Source organism: Bufo bufo, chromosome 5 (assembly GCF_905171765.1).
Source record: "Bufo bufo chromosome 5, aBufBuf1.1, whole genome shotgun sequence".
NCBI lineage: Eukaryota > Metazoa > Chordata > Amphibia > Anura > Bufonidae > Bufo > Bufo bufo.
In genome coordinates, this window is record NC_053393.1 from 158,046,556 (window position 1) to 158,061,440 (window position 14,885).

The 14,885-nt window shown below is 39.7% G+C and overlaps 1 protein-coding gene across 1 annotated transcript in view; it reads left to right on the forward strand.

Annotated features, from left to right (window-relative positions):
• The window catches only part of NPC1 (NPC intracellular cholesterol transporter 1), a 105,997-nt gene that overhangs the window by 71,718 nt on the left and 19,394 nt on the right, over positions 1–14,885 (forward strand). The window contains exons 15-19 of the mRNA XM_040431901.1: positions 122–249; positions 3,329–3,469; positions 13,476–13,565; positions 13,683–13,873; positions 14,023–14,138. Coding sequence (XP_040287835.1) covers positions 122–249; positions 3,329–3,469; positions 13,476–13,565; positions 13,683–13,873; positions 14,023–14,138 — 666 coding nt within the window. The remainder of the gene's footprint in view (positions 1–121; positions 250–3,328; positions 3,470–13,475; positions 13,566–13,682; positions 13,874–14,022; positions 14,139–14,885) is intronic.

A 14,885-nucleotide genomic window follows, 5' to 3' on the forward strand; every position in this document is an offset into this window, starting at 1 on the left:
GCTTTGGAGATCATTTTAGTTGTCGTCTGGAGTCCCTTATTTATCATCTTGTCTCTTATTTCTCATGTCCCATTGCTGAATATGCTGATGATATATTTTTCACATGATTGTATTTCCCTAGGGGCACTGTCATCCATGCCAGCGGTGCGAACTTTTTCTCTCTTTGCTGGGATGGCTGTCTTTTTTGACTTTCTGCTCCAGATCACCTGCTTTGTGAGCTTACTTGGCTTGGACATCAAAAGACAAGAGGTGAGTAGGTCTATACTTGAGCAGGTGAAAGGGGTTTTCCATAAATTAAATATAATACCCGGCCTAGCCGTATGATAAGTTATCAGTATCTAATAGGTGGGTTTCGAGTCCAGGCACCCCCGCCAATCAGCTGTTTGAAGAGGACGCAGCACTCGGGCGAGTGTCGCAGCCTCTTCATCGGCCTGTGACATTACATCCTCTAGCAATTATATTCTAGACTCCAAAGAACCATTTTGATGGTTCCCATACCATAAATCTATGATACAGATAAGAATACAATAGCTTTCTTTGGACAGAGACTCATTAACACAGTCTAATACTTAAAGGTTCTTCCTATATTTTAGGGGTGGAAGCATTCTTAGTGAGAATTATATAAGCTAATAGATGTATTATATATATTTTAGAACCTGTGACAACATACATAATACCATATATCCTATTATCTTATACTTAAAGAATTAAGGTTCATTACACACGCGTGTGTGTGTGTCACTGTATGTGTATGTATGTATGACAAAGGCTCTTGTATGAGCTGAAACGTTGCCATCCACATGGGTGAATAAACACCATCAACTTTTACCTGGAGTGCTGTCCGTTTTTCATCTATATTTGACGGGGTAAGCTGCTACATCCCTGGACATAGCACCCTTCCTGTGTTGTTTCTCCGGTGCCGCCATTGTTTTTCTTTTTCTCTTTTTCTTTTTTTTATATGTATGTGTAATATATATATATATATATATATATATATATATATATAATATATATATATATATATATATATATATATATATATATATATATATACACACTCACCTAAAGAATTATTAGGAACACCTGTTCTATTTCTCATTAATGCAATTATCTGGTCAACCAATCACATGGCAGTTGCTTCAATGCATTTAGGGGTGTGGTCCTGGTCAAGACAATCTCCTGAACTCCAAACTGAATGTCAGAATGGGAAAGAAAGGTGATTTAAGCAATTTTGAGCGTGGCATGGTTGTTGGTGCCAGACGGGCCGGTCTGAGTATTTCCCAATCTGCTCAGTTACTGGGATTTTCACGCACAACCATTTCTAGGGTTTACAAAGAATGGTGTGAAAAGGGAAAAACATCCAGTATGCGGCAGTCCTGTGGGCAAAAATGCCTTGTGGATGCTAGAGGTCAGAGGAGAATGGGCCGACTGGTTCAAGCTGATAGAAGAGCAACGTTGACTGAAATAACCACTCGTTACAACCGAGGTATGCAGCAAAGCATTTGTGAAGCCACAACACGCACAACCTTGAGGCGGATGGGCTACAACAGCAGAAGACCCCACCGGGTACCACTCATCTCCACTACAAATAGGAAAAAGAGGCTACAATTTGCACGAGCTCACCAAAATTGGACTGTTGAAGACTGGAAAAATGTTGCCTGGTCTGATGAGTCTCGATTTCTGTTGAGACATTCAAATGGTAGAGTCCGAATTTGGCGTAAACAGAATGAGAACATGTATCCATCCTCTGATGGCTACTTCCAGCAGGATAATGCACCATGTCACAAAGCTCGAATCATTTCAAATTGGTTTCTTGAACATGACAATGAGTTCACTGTACTAAAATGGCCCCCACAGTCACCAGATCTCAACCCAATAGAGCATCTTTGGGATGTGGTGGAACGGGAGCTTCGTGCCCTGGATGTGCATCCCTCAAATCTCCATCAACTGCAAGATGCTATCCTATCAATATGGGCCAACATTTCTAAAGAATGCTATTAGCACCTTGTTGAATCAATGCCACGTAGAATTAAGGCAGTTCTGAAGGCAAAAGGGGGTCCAACACCGTATTAGTATGGCGTTCCTAATAATTCTTTAGGTGTGTATATGTATATGTATGTATATATATATATATATATATATATATATATATATATATATATATATATTATTTTCACAGATTCGTTTCTGATCTCATTCCTCTATTTACTCAGCCGCTGCTTCATTAACAAGCTGTAGGGATGATTTTTACTAACTTCCTTATGCGTTTATCTTTAAATATAAATCTTTTAAAAGACAAGGAGTACTCTCTCAAACTGGCACGATTATAGAGAAAAATATGAGAATACACTTTAGGAACGTGTGGCCTATCCATAAACTCACAACATGGTGGACATATCACAAGATGGCAGATGTCATACTATTAAACATAGCGTAGCATGTTTGATTCATTTCGGGCCAATAATTATTACGACAGTTGGTCTCGTGGCCTTTTTGCAGCTCAGGCCAATTCAAGTGCTCTCGTCCACCCTTTCCCCCCACTGTTTTCACAGCGATGAACTGCTGTTAGTATTGAGCAAACTTGTGTTTTCAAGTTCGGTGTACAAGGTTCGGGATATCTAAGAATTCCTTTATGGATTCCGCTACCACGGACCATTTTTAGATAACCCGAACCTTGTACGCAGAAGTTCGCTCAACATTAGCTGCTGTGTATGACCGTGGCCGGCCGTCAGGGAGGCAGGATGAGCACTCCTCTCATGAATCACCAATCCTAGTAACATGCCATTCACTTTATGAGATAGGAATAATCAAAGTCCAATCCCATCTTAATGTTTTCAGGACACAGACAGTGTACTATGTTTCCGGTTCTTTCGGGACATGGGATGTTTTATATATTTTCTGATTAAATATGCTTATTATTGCTGAGCTTTTTCCTTGGTTGCACTTTGGTTTAGTTTCGTGTTATTTCACAACTATCTGTTGTAACTTCCTGTATCCTAATCATCTAGTGTTAATATTCAGACCTCATTTAGCCGGCTTTAATTGCATTGTGTCGAAGTTCTTCTGCGGCAGCTCTCGGGGATAAACTTGTGGCCGCTCTGATCGCTCCCTGTACATGTTGTCTTTGCGTGCAGAGGGAGATTCTTTGTACATAATGACTATCATGGAGTGCTACCACTTGATGTGCTGACAATTTTACAGTATATTTACAGTGGTGTGGAACAATGTAAACTCTTAAAATAAAAATTGCCCCAATAAAAGAACTTAGTGTGGTTCAGCGGGTTACATGTGATGTTAAAATGATTTTGTAACTATCATTTGTCCATAGAAAAATAGATTGGACATCCTTTGCTGTGTGCCAGGATGTGAGAGAAACCGGGAGTCTGAAAAACCAAAGAGCTGTCTCTTCCTATTCTTCAAAAAGATTTACTCCCCATTATTATTGACGGACTGGATGAGGCCAATAGTGGTATGTACATAAAAGAATTCTGGAAATGGGTCCACATGCCAAGCACATTGTAGGCTTAATAAACCTCCAATACTGGATAACTAGGAAAATGTGCTGTCTGTAAAATCTGAGCAACACCATGTCCCCTTCAGGACCCTGCCATTTTTCACCTTAAGTACCGGGCCATTTTTTGCAAATCTGACATGTCACTTTATGTGGTAATAACTTTGGAACGCTTTTATTTATCCAAGCCATTCTGAGATTGTTTTCTCATGACACATTGTACTTCATGATGGTGGTAAATTTCAGTTAAGATTTTAAATTTTTATTGAAAAAATAATAATATAGCAAATTTACAAAAAAAACTGGAAAAATTAGCAACTTTCCAAATTTCAATTTCTCTGCTTTTAAACCAGATAGTAATACCTCATATAATAGTTATTACTTTACATTCCCCATATGTCTACTTTACTTTATGTTTGGATCATTTTGTGAATGCCATTTTATTTTTGGGAGACGTTAGAAGGCTTAGAAGTTTAGAAGCAAATCTTGAAATTTTTCAGAAAATTTCCAAAACCCACTTTTTAACTCCTTAAGGACACAGCCTTATTTCACCTTAAAGGGGTTGTCCGAGTTATGAAAAAAAATAATATAGCACTGAAAATCTGATATATAACTGAGCTAAGCAAGTTTTATCCCAAAAAAATATATATATTTCCTCATTTCCCTGGTTCTTTTCTGGCCCTTTGTTTACATGCAATAAAAACACTCTCTGCCCCTCCCCCTGCACTGCTAAGGGAGTGAATACAAGAGCTGCCCTGAGTGACATGTCTGCCTGCTGGGAGACTCAGCAGCATGTTGTATATGTAGGACTACAAGTCCCAGCTGTATAAGGACACTGCTAAGAGAGTGGATACAAGAGCTGCCCTGAGTGCTGGGAGAATCAACAGCAACTTGTAAGTGTAGAACTACAAGTCCCACCTGTATAATGACACTGCTAATACACACAGGATCTTCCCCCTACCTTCTTGTGCAATGCTCTCTCTAGTATGTCAGCTCCAGTGCCCAGCATGGTCTCCTCACCGCCTGCAGCTACCCAGTCTGTGCAGCTGAAGGGGTTAAGAATCCTAGCAGAGAGTAGACGGCAGTGAAGGGGCGTGGCCAGCACAGTGATTTACAGGCTTGTAAACTACCTTTATAAGAGCAGGGAGAGAAGCTGACATCACAGGTCATGTGACCCTCAGTGAAATCTGAGAAACCAGCCACTGGAGATAAAGTGAGTTATTTGTAAAGTTGTTATATTTGCCTAGTTAGGAACATAGAAAGAACAAAAAAATAACTCGGATAACCCCTTTAAGGACCAGGCTATTTTTTGCAAATCTGACCAGTTTCACTTTAAGTGGTGATAACTTTAAAACGCTTTGACTTATCCAGGCCATTCTGAGATAGTTTTTTCGTCACATATTGTACTTCATGACACTGGTAAAATGGAGTTTAAAAAAAATCATTTCAATTTATAAAAATAATACCAAATTTGCCAAAAATCTAGAAAAATTTGCAAATTTCTAAGTTTCAATTTCTCTACTTCTATAATACATAGTAATACCTACAAAAATAGTTATTACTTTACATTCCCCATATGTCTACTTCATGTTAGGATCATTTTGGGAATGACATTTTATTTTTGGGGGACGTAACAAGGCTTAGAAGTTTAGAAGTAAATCTTGAAATTTCTCAGAAATTTTCAAAAACCAACTTTTTAAAGTATAAATGTCGTATATATATTTTTGGAGTATTTGATTGTGGTGATTAATATCACCTTGGTGGCACTAGTTAAACTTTTCACTGTGTATTCAATAACCCCTTAATTCCACATTTTTGTTCCCTGTACTGCCTACTTTTACCTGTGCTTAAAATAGGGTTGCTAGGCATGGTCCGTCTATCTGTTGAAGGACAGAAGACGCAGAAGCAGGCTGCGTGCAAGGTCACATTACTGACAGCCAGGGACTGTAAGTAAATTATTAAAGCCAGGTCCTCCCCAGCAGCTGATAACAGTGCCTGGGCTGTGTGCACTTCTCCCTGTCCCTGCACTTGGCAGACGCTCCCTCACTCAGCAGAGCTGGAGAATGCAGAGTTGAACCAGCTCAGACCAGGGAAGGGAGATCTGCCATCTGCTCAGTGTATAAATGAAAGCAACATGTGGTAAGAGGACCCCTTTGTGCTGCAGGAGATTAACCATTTAGGGGGAGGGCTCTAGTTACTGACACTTTTGGGGGCTATCGTTACTGGCTAGTGAGGGCAGGCGGGATTAGCCTCAGGGTGAGGGCAGTGGCGGCCATCTTAACTGAATAGTGAAATTGCAGTTTTATGCAGACTGGTTGCTAAGGGCTGAATCTTATTAAATATGGGGTAAGTCAGTCTAAGGGTCCATTCACACGTCCGTTGTTTCTTTCCTGATCTGTTCCGTTTTTTTTGCGGAACAGATCTGGACCCATTCATTTTCAATGGGTCCTGAAAAAAATCGGACAGCTCAATGTCTGAATTTTTTTCAGGACCCATTGAAAATGAACGGGTCCAGATCTGGTCCAGATCTGTTCCGCAAAAAACGGAACAGATCAAGAAAGAAACAACGGACGTGTGAATGGACCCTGATAGTAACTGATTCTGGAATATCATGTTATTAGTAACTACATATATGAAAATTGAAATTGCGGTCTAAATGTGACAGTTATCCTTTAAAGGGACACTGACAGGCCCAATAAGCATATTTAGGTATATATATGACAGTACAGGTCTTATAAAGTGTATTAGAATCATCTAAGTATCCCCCCTGTCCACCTTATAAATACAGTAAAATGAAGTTTTATAACCTGCTTGAATTGTCTTCAATCTGCCCAAGGGGCGGCGTTTCATCTCCACTTGCGCCCAGCCAGCCTCGCCCCAACTGCCGTTTTGAAGCGCCGCCCAGCTCATCAATATTCACTTCGCTGGGCGGCTACTACTGTCCCCGGCACCCTCACTGGCCGGGATCACATTGCGCCTGCGCACAGTCTGCATCTCAGAGGCCGATGCAGCCTCTGCTTTATGCACATGCGCCGGGCACAGTTCAGAGCAGAGCTTCAGAGTAGCCGCCCAGCGAAGTGAATATTGATGAGCGCTTCGAAAACGGCAGTTGGGGCGAGGCTGGCTGGGCGCAAGTGGAGATGAAACGCCGCCCCTTGGGCAGATTGAAGACGATTCAAGCAGGTTATAAAACTTCATTTTACTGTATTTATAAGGTGGACAGGGGGGATACTTAGATCATTCTAATACACTTTATAAGACCTGTACTGTCATATATATACCTAAATATGCTTATTGGGCCTGTCAGTGTCCCTTTAAGGACCAGTTCAGGTCTGAAGTCACTTTGTAAGGCTTACATAATAGAAACCACCCAAAAATGACCCCATTCTAGAAACTACACCCCTCAAGGTATTCAAAACTGATTTTACAAACGTTGTTAACCCTTTAGGTGTTCCACAAGAATTAATGGAAAATAGAGATACAATTTCAAAATTTCACTTTTTTGGCAGATTTTCCATTTTAATATTTTTTTTCCAGTTACAAAGCAAGGGTTGACAGCCAAACAAAACTCAATATTTATGGCCCTGATTCTGTAGTTTACAGAAACATCCCATATGTGGTTGTAAACCGCTGTACGGGCACACGGCAGGGCGCAGAAGGAAAGGAATGCCATACGGTTTTTGGAAGGCAGATTTTGCTAGACTGTTTTTTTTTTTTACATGGTAGCCCCCCTGATGCACCCCTAGAGTAGAAACTCCATAAAGGTGACCCCATCTAAGAAACTACACCCCTGAGAGCCATAGTTTTTTCAGTTTTGGGCGAATATCTTAGGTAGGGTCTCATTTTTTGCGGGATGAGATGACTGTTTGCTTGGCACTATTTTGGGGTGCATATGACTTTTTGATCGCTTGCTATTACACTTTTTGTGATGTAAGATGACAAAAAATAGCTTTTTTTTACACCGTTTTTATTTTTTTACGGTGTTCATCTGAGGGGTTAGGTCATGTGATATTTTAATAGAGTCGGTCGATACGGACGTGGCGATACCTAATATGTATACTTTTTATTTATTTGTGTAAGTTTTACACAATAACAGCTTTTTTAAAACAAAAAAAAAGTTTTAGTGTCTCCATATTCTGAGTCATAGTTTTTTTTTTTTTGTTTTTTTTTGGGCGATTGTCTCAGGTAGGGGCTCATTTTTTGCGGGATGAGGTGACTGTTAGATTGGTACTATTTTGGTGGGCGTACGCCTTTTTGATTGCTTGCTGTTGTACTTTTTGTGATGTAAGGTTACAAAATATGGTTTATTTAGCACAGTTTTTATTTTTTACGGTGTTCATCTGAGGGGTTAGATCATGTGATATGTTTATAGAGCCGGTCGATACGCACGCGGCGATACCTAATATGTGTATTATTTTTTTCCCCTATTTTTTACCATTTTTTTTTAACTTTATTTGGGGAAATTGACATTTTTGTTTATTTTTACTTGAAACTTTTAATTTTTTGGGGGGGGGAAACTTAATTTTTTTTTTTTAAACTTTTTTTTAAACTTTATTTTTTGTCCCACTTTGGGACTTGAACTTTTGGGGGTCTGATCCTTTACAATGCATTCCAATACTTCTGTATTGGAATGCATTGGCTGTGTGAGTAATACTGTGTGTATTACTCATGCAGCTTCCGGCCTGTGAGATCCAGGGGGCTGGATCTCACAGGCTTGTCACCGGAAGGCAGCACGATGCCTTCCATGCCATTGGGTCCCTCCTACAGCCCCACGGGGACCTGATGGCACCGCCGCCACCGCAATAAGTAAAAGCCACAAACCGCAGGTCTGAATTGACCTGCGGTTTGCGGCGATCGTTGACATGGGGGGGGGGTGTCATGGGACCCTCCCGCGCATTTAGCCGAGGTGCCTGCTCAATGATTTGAGCAGGCATCGGCTTCCGATCACCGCCCGCCGCGCGGCAGTGATCAGAAATACACAGGTACGCCCTGATGTCCTGGTACTTAAGGACCAGTTCAGGTCAGAAGTCACTTTGTGAGGCTTACATAATAGAAACCACCCAAAAATGACCCCATTTTAGAAACTACACCCCTCAATGTATTCAAAACTGAGTTTGCAAACTTTGTTAACCCTTTAGGTGTTCCATAAAAATTTATGGAAAATGGAGATTAAATTTCAGAATTTCACTTTTTTGGCAGATTTTCCATTTTAATCCATTTTTTCCAGTAACAAAGCAAGGATTAACACCCAAACAAAACTCATTATTTATTACCCTGATACTTTCGTTTACAGAAACGCCCCTTTTGTGATCGTAAACTGCTGTATGGGCACACGGCAAGGCGCAGAAATAAAGGAACGCCATGTGGGTTTTGGAGGGCAGATTTCACTGGGATAATTTTAAGTTGCCATGTCACATTTGAAGACCTCCTGATGCACCCCTAGAGTAGAAACTCCAGTAAAGTTACCCCATTTTGAAAACTACGCGATAAGGTGGCAGTTTTGTTGGTACTAGTTTAGGGTACATATGATTTTTGGTTGCTCTATATTACACTTTTTGTGAGGCAAGGTAACAAAACATAGCTGTTTTAATTTACAACGTTCATCTGACAGGTTAGATTTTGTGCTATTTTTATAGAGCAGGTTGTTACGGACGCGACAATACCAAATATGACTACTTTTTTTAGTTGGTTTCAGTTTTACATAATAAAGCATTTTTGAAAAACAAAATATTTTTTAGTGTCTCTATATTCTGAAAGCCATAGTTTTTTTTGGGCGACTGTCTTATGTAGGTCTGTGAAGGTTCTCATTTATCCAGGTCATGGTATATCTGTAAAGAATAAATCAAGGCAACTCAGAAATCTACAGTAAGTCCAGTTGCCTTGATTTATTCTTTACAGATATGTCTGTATGTAGGGGCTCATTTTTTGTGGGATGAGATGACTGGCACTTTTTTGGGGTGTGTATGACTTTTTAATAGCTTGGTATTACACTTTTTGTGATGTAAGGTGACAAAAAAATGGCTTTTTTGACACCGTTTTTTATCTTCAAATATCTTTTTTTTTTTTTACGGTGTTCACCTGAGGGGTTAGGTCATGTGATATTTTTATAGAGTACAGCGCGTGGCAATACCTAATGTATACTTTTTTTTAATTTTTATTTATTTAAGTTTTGCACAATAATATCATTTTTGTGTCTCCCTAGTCTTTTTTTTTTCTTTTGACGATTGTGTTAGGGAGGGTATCATTTTGGCGAGATGAGATGACTGTTTGGCACTATTTTGGGGTGCATATGACTTTTTGATTGCTTGCAATTACACTCTTTACAGATTATTATTACAGCTTTTATTTTTTTTATTTTTTTTTACCGTGTTCATCTGAGGGGTTAGGTCATGTGGTATTTTTCTAGAGCAGGTCGTTACGGACGCAGCGATACCTAATGTCTACTTTTATATTTTTTACATTTAACCTCTTGGGGACACATGACGTACCGGTACTCGCATGGCGGGCGGTGATTGGAACAAGGTGCCTGCTCAAATCATTGAGCAGGCACCCTGGGACAATGCTCGGGGAAGGGGGGGGGGGGGTCCTGTGACTTCACCAGACAATTCAGGCCTGCGGTTTGCGGCGTCTATGGGTGGTTTCGGCGGTGCCATCGGGTCCCCGTGCGGCTAAAATGGGGACCCGATGGCATGGAAGACAGCGCGATGCCTTCCTTAGGCATCGGCGCTGCCTTCCAGTAAAGAGCCTGAGAGATCCAGCCCCCTGGATCTCACAGGCAGTAAGCTGTATGAGTAATACACACTGTATTACTCACACAGCCAATGCATTCCAATACAGAAGTATTGAATGCATTGTAAAGGGGATTAGACCCCCAAAAGTTGAAGCCCCAAAGTGGGACAAAAAATTAAGTGAAAAAAGTTGAAAAAATAAAGTTTCCCCCCCCCCCCCCAAAAATGTAAGTTTCAAGTAAAAAAAAAAAATATTTCATTTCCCCCAAATAAAGTAAAAACATTTTGTAACAAGTAGGGGGAAAAAAATGTAGACATATTATTGGGTATCGCCACGTCCGTATCGACCGACTCGATAAACATATGACATGACCTAACCCCTCAGGTGAACACCGTGTAAAAAAAGCTAATTTTTGTCACCTTACATCACAAAAAGTGTAATAGCAAGCAATCAAAAAGTCATATGCACCCAAAAATAGTGCCAATCAAACCGTCATCTCATCCCGCAAAAAATTAGACCCTACCTAAGATAATCGCCCAAATACTGAAAAAACTATGGCTCTCAGAATATGGAGACACTAAAACATGTTTTCTTTTTTATATTTTTTTGTTTAAAAAATATTATTGTGTAAAACTTGCATAAAAAAAGTATACATATTAGGTATCGCCGCGTCCGTAATAACCTGCTCTATAAAAATATTGCATGATCTAACCTGTCAGATAAATGCTGTAATTAACAAAAAATAAAAACGGTGCCAAATATAATATAATATAGTAATATAGACTATATGTAATATAAAGCAACCAAAAATCATATGTACCCTAAACTAATACCAACAAAACTGCCACCCTATCCCGTAGTTTCTAAAATGGGGTCACTTTTTTGGAGTTTCTACTCTAGGGGTGCATCAGGGGGGCTTCAAATGAGACATGGTGTCAAAAAACTAGTCGAGCAAAATCTGCCTTTCAAAAACCGTATGGCATTCCTTTCCTTCTGTGCCCTGCCGTGTGCCCGTACAACGTACGACCACATATGGGGTGTTTCTGTAAACTACAGAATTAGGGCCATATATATTGAGTTTTGTTTGGCTGTTAATCCTTGCTTTGTAACTGGAAAAAAAATTATTAAAATGGAAAATCTGCAAAAAAAGTGAAATTTTGAAATTGTATCTCTATTTTCCATTAATTCTTGTTGAACACCTAAAGGGTTAACAAAGTTTGTAAAATCAGTTTTGAATACCTTGAGGGGTGTAGTTTCTAGAATGGGGTCATTTTTGGGTGGTTTCTATTATGTAAGCTTTACAAAGTGACTTCAGACCTGAGCTGGTCCTTTAAAAAGATTTTCTTCTAAACTTCTAAGCCTTGTAACATCTCCAAAAAATAAAATGGCATTCCCAAAATGATCCAAACATGAAGTAGACATATGGGGAATGTAAAGTAATAACTATTTTTGTAGGTATTAATATGTATTATAGAAGTAGAGTAATTGAAACTTAAAAATGTTGCTAATTTTTTCAAAATCTTTGGTAAATTTGGTATTTATTTTTTTTTATAAATAAAAAAGATTTTTTTTTTTACTCCTCCATTTTACCAGTGTCATGAAGTACAATATGTGACGAAAAAACAATCTCAGAATGGCCTGGATAAGTCAAAGCGTTTTAAAGTTATCACCACATAAAGTGACACTGGTTAGATTTGCAAAAAATGAGCCCGGTCCCTAAGGGGTTAACACGAAGCATTTTTGAAACAAAAAAATAAATCATGTTTTAGTGTTTCTATGGTCTGAGCACCATAGTTTTTATTATTATTTTTTTTTTTTGGCGATCGTCTTAGGTAAGGGCTCATTTTTTGCGGGATGAAGTGACTGTTAGGTGCTATTTTGGGGGGCATACGCCTTTTTGATCGCTTGGTGTTGCACTTTTTTTTTTGACTGTGTTCACCTGAGGTGCTAGGTAATGTGATATTTTTATAGAGCCAGTCGTTACGGACACGGTGATGCCAAATATGTCTTTTTTTTCTATATTTTTATGTTGTTTTTTTTTTACAATTTTTTTACTTGAAACTTTTTTTTTTTTATTATGAAAAACCGTTTTTTTTTTTTTTTTTGTCACAATCTGGGACTTCATTTTCTGGGGTCTGACCCCTCTGCAATGCATTACAATACAACCTGTATTGTAATTCATTGGCTTTCAGTTTTTATTCTGACTGTCTGGATCTCACAGGCTTCTGTAGAAGGCAATCCCGATGCCTATGGAAGGCATCGGGCTGCCATCGGGTCCCCGTCACTGCAGCATGGTGAGCCGGAGGTCACGTGTACCCACTGCAAACCCCGTGCATGCTGCGGTCAGCTATTACCGTGGCATACAAGGGGTTAATATGCCGGCATCTATGTTTTCACCGATGCAGGAGTCTGGCTGTCAGCGACAGCCGTCACTGGTCCTTAAGTCACGTCCAGCTGTGACGTACCGTACATGTACAGCAAGGGTCCTTAAGGGGTTAATATTGGACCTAATGTTTGTCAATGAGTATGGTCCCCCCAAGTGAGAGTTATGCTCGATGGCAACTTACTGCAGCTAACTTCCATAGAACAGAATAAAGATTTATTGCCATGTACATAAATAAATAAAATTCGAATGGAAAGCATTGTTAACGTCATTAGTAGACGTTACAATGAAGCCGTGCTAGCATCACAAAAAATATCCCATTTCCCCCAGTGCAGATGTCCAGTTAGGGACAAATCCTTAGTTTAGCTTTTTAGAGGCATGTTGGGGTTAACTCCAATCACAATCTAATTTTCTGGTTTTAGTAGAGTTGGAGCCCCTTTCACAGGAGCGTGTGCAGTCCGGAAATCATGCTCAGTGTGTGAGCGCGATCCTCTGTTTTGGACGCTGTTCGGCTTGCATTTATAATGCTATGTGCTTCTCAATGGCCTTCCCTCTACAGAATCATGGTGACTGCTTTATGTCACTATCATTCTGTACAAGGAAAGTCATGCGAAGGCAAATAGCATTATGAATCCGTATAATGCAGGAGCCAATCTTTCGATTTATACCTTATTTCTGTATAGGCTCTGCTTCTGGTCTTTCCTCACAATCGCTGACCAAACACTGACTGTGTGAAGTGGTCCCGTGCCCCTGACTGCAGTACCGCCAGTACTGCCCTGATCGGTATCGTCTGAACGCAGCTTAGGGGACTATAGCCAATTACATCTACTTACATGTCTATCTGTTTTCCAGGTATCAATCTTTGTAGCAATGCTTTCCTTCAGCATTGCCGTGGTTAACAAGGTAGAGATTGGTTTGGACCAGTCATTGTCTATGCCAGATGTAAGTTTACACAGTTTGATATTTTGCATTGTAAAAATTATATATATATATATATATATATATATATATATATATTTTTTTTTTACATCATTTTCCATTTTTCTGTTATTCTTGAAGGATTCCTATATGCTGAAGTACTTTGACTCCTTGAATAAGTACATGCACAGTGGTCCACCAGTGTATTTTGTGCTGGAAGAGGGATATGATTACAAATCAAAGGAGGGCCAATCTAAAGTGTGCGGTGGAGCCGGCTGCAGCAACAACTCCCTTGTGCAACAGATTTATAATGCAGCACAATTGGACAACTAGTAAGTAACTGAGGAACTGGAGACTGATTTATTTAATCCTTTATTGCACATGTATGGTATTATACAGCTCTTTACTTGGGCTCTAAGTAATGTTTTAATTAGTTTCCACTGATTATAACTTTGTGTCAATATCTTTCGTATCATTTTAGCACAAAAATTGGCTATCCCCCATCTTCCTGGCTTGATGATTACTTTGATTGGGTGAAGCCCCAGTCTACTTGTTGTAGAGTGTACAATAGCACTGAACAGTTCTGCAATGCTTCAGGTAACCTTTCATATGTTTGTCTGAAATCTAGAGTTTCATTGGAGTGATCAGTCTAGTAAAGTATAAAAGCAAGTTAGATTAATTGGAAGAGTTTGATGAGAGTGGCAGAGTAGTGGTTGGCTGAACTGTAGTAACTAGTACCAGGGAGCTGCTGACAAAGCATCATAGATCGACGAACACTCCTCTTATTATTGAGTTTAGGTGTTTTAGCCACATCCGTTGAAAACCGATGCATACGGCTACTTTCACAATAGCGTTTTTGCTGGATCCGTCATGGATCAGCAAAAACGCTTCCGTTCTGATAATACAACCATCTGCATCCGTTATGAACGGATCCGGTTGTATTATCTTTAAAATAGCCAGGACAGATCCGTCATGAACACCATTGTAAGTCAATGGGAGACGGATCTGTTTTCTATTGTGTCCGAGAAAACTGATCCGCCCCGCGCCGCTGTTTGCAGCGTTATTCTGTCTGCGATGGGAGCGCGACCAAATGGAACTGTTTTGTTCAGTTCAGTTTTGTCCCCTTAACAATGAATGGGGACAAAACGGAAGACTACTAAGGGGAGATCTAATAACTGTGTAAATATATCAGGGGTCAGTACAGAGATCTCTCCCATCATCTATGTATCCCCAGGAAGTATTGACTTGTATATCATTTTTGAGCTCCTGTCACTTTTATTTGATTTTTGAGGAACATTCATTTTAGATTAGGCAGAGGCTGAGAGAAATGTTCTTCAGTGACCC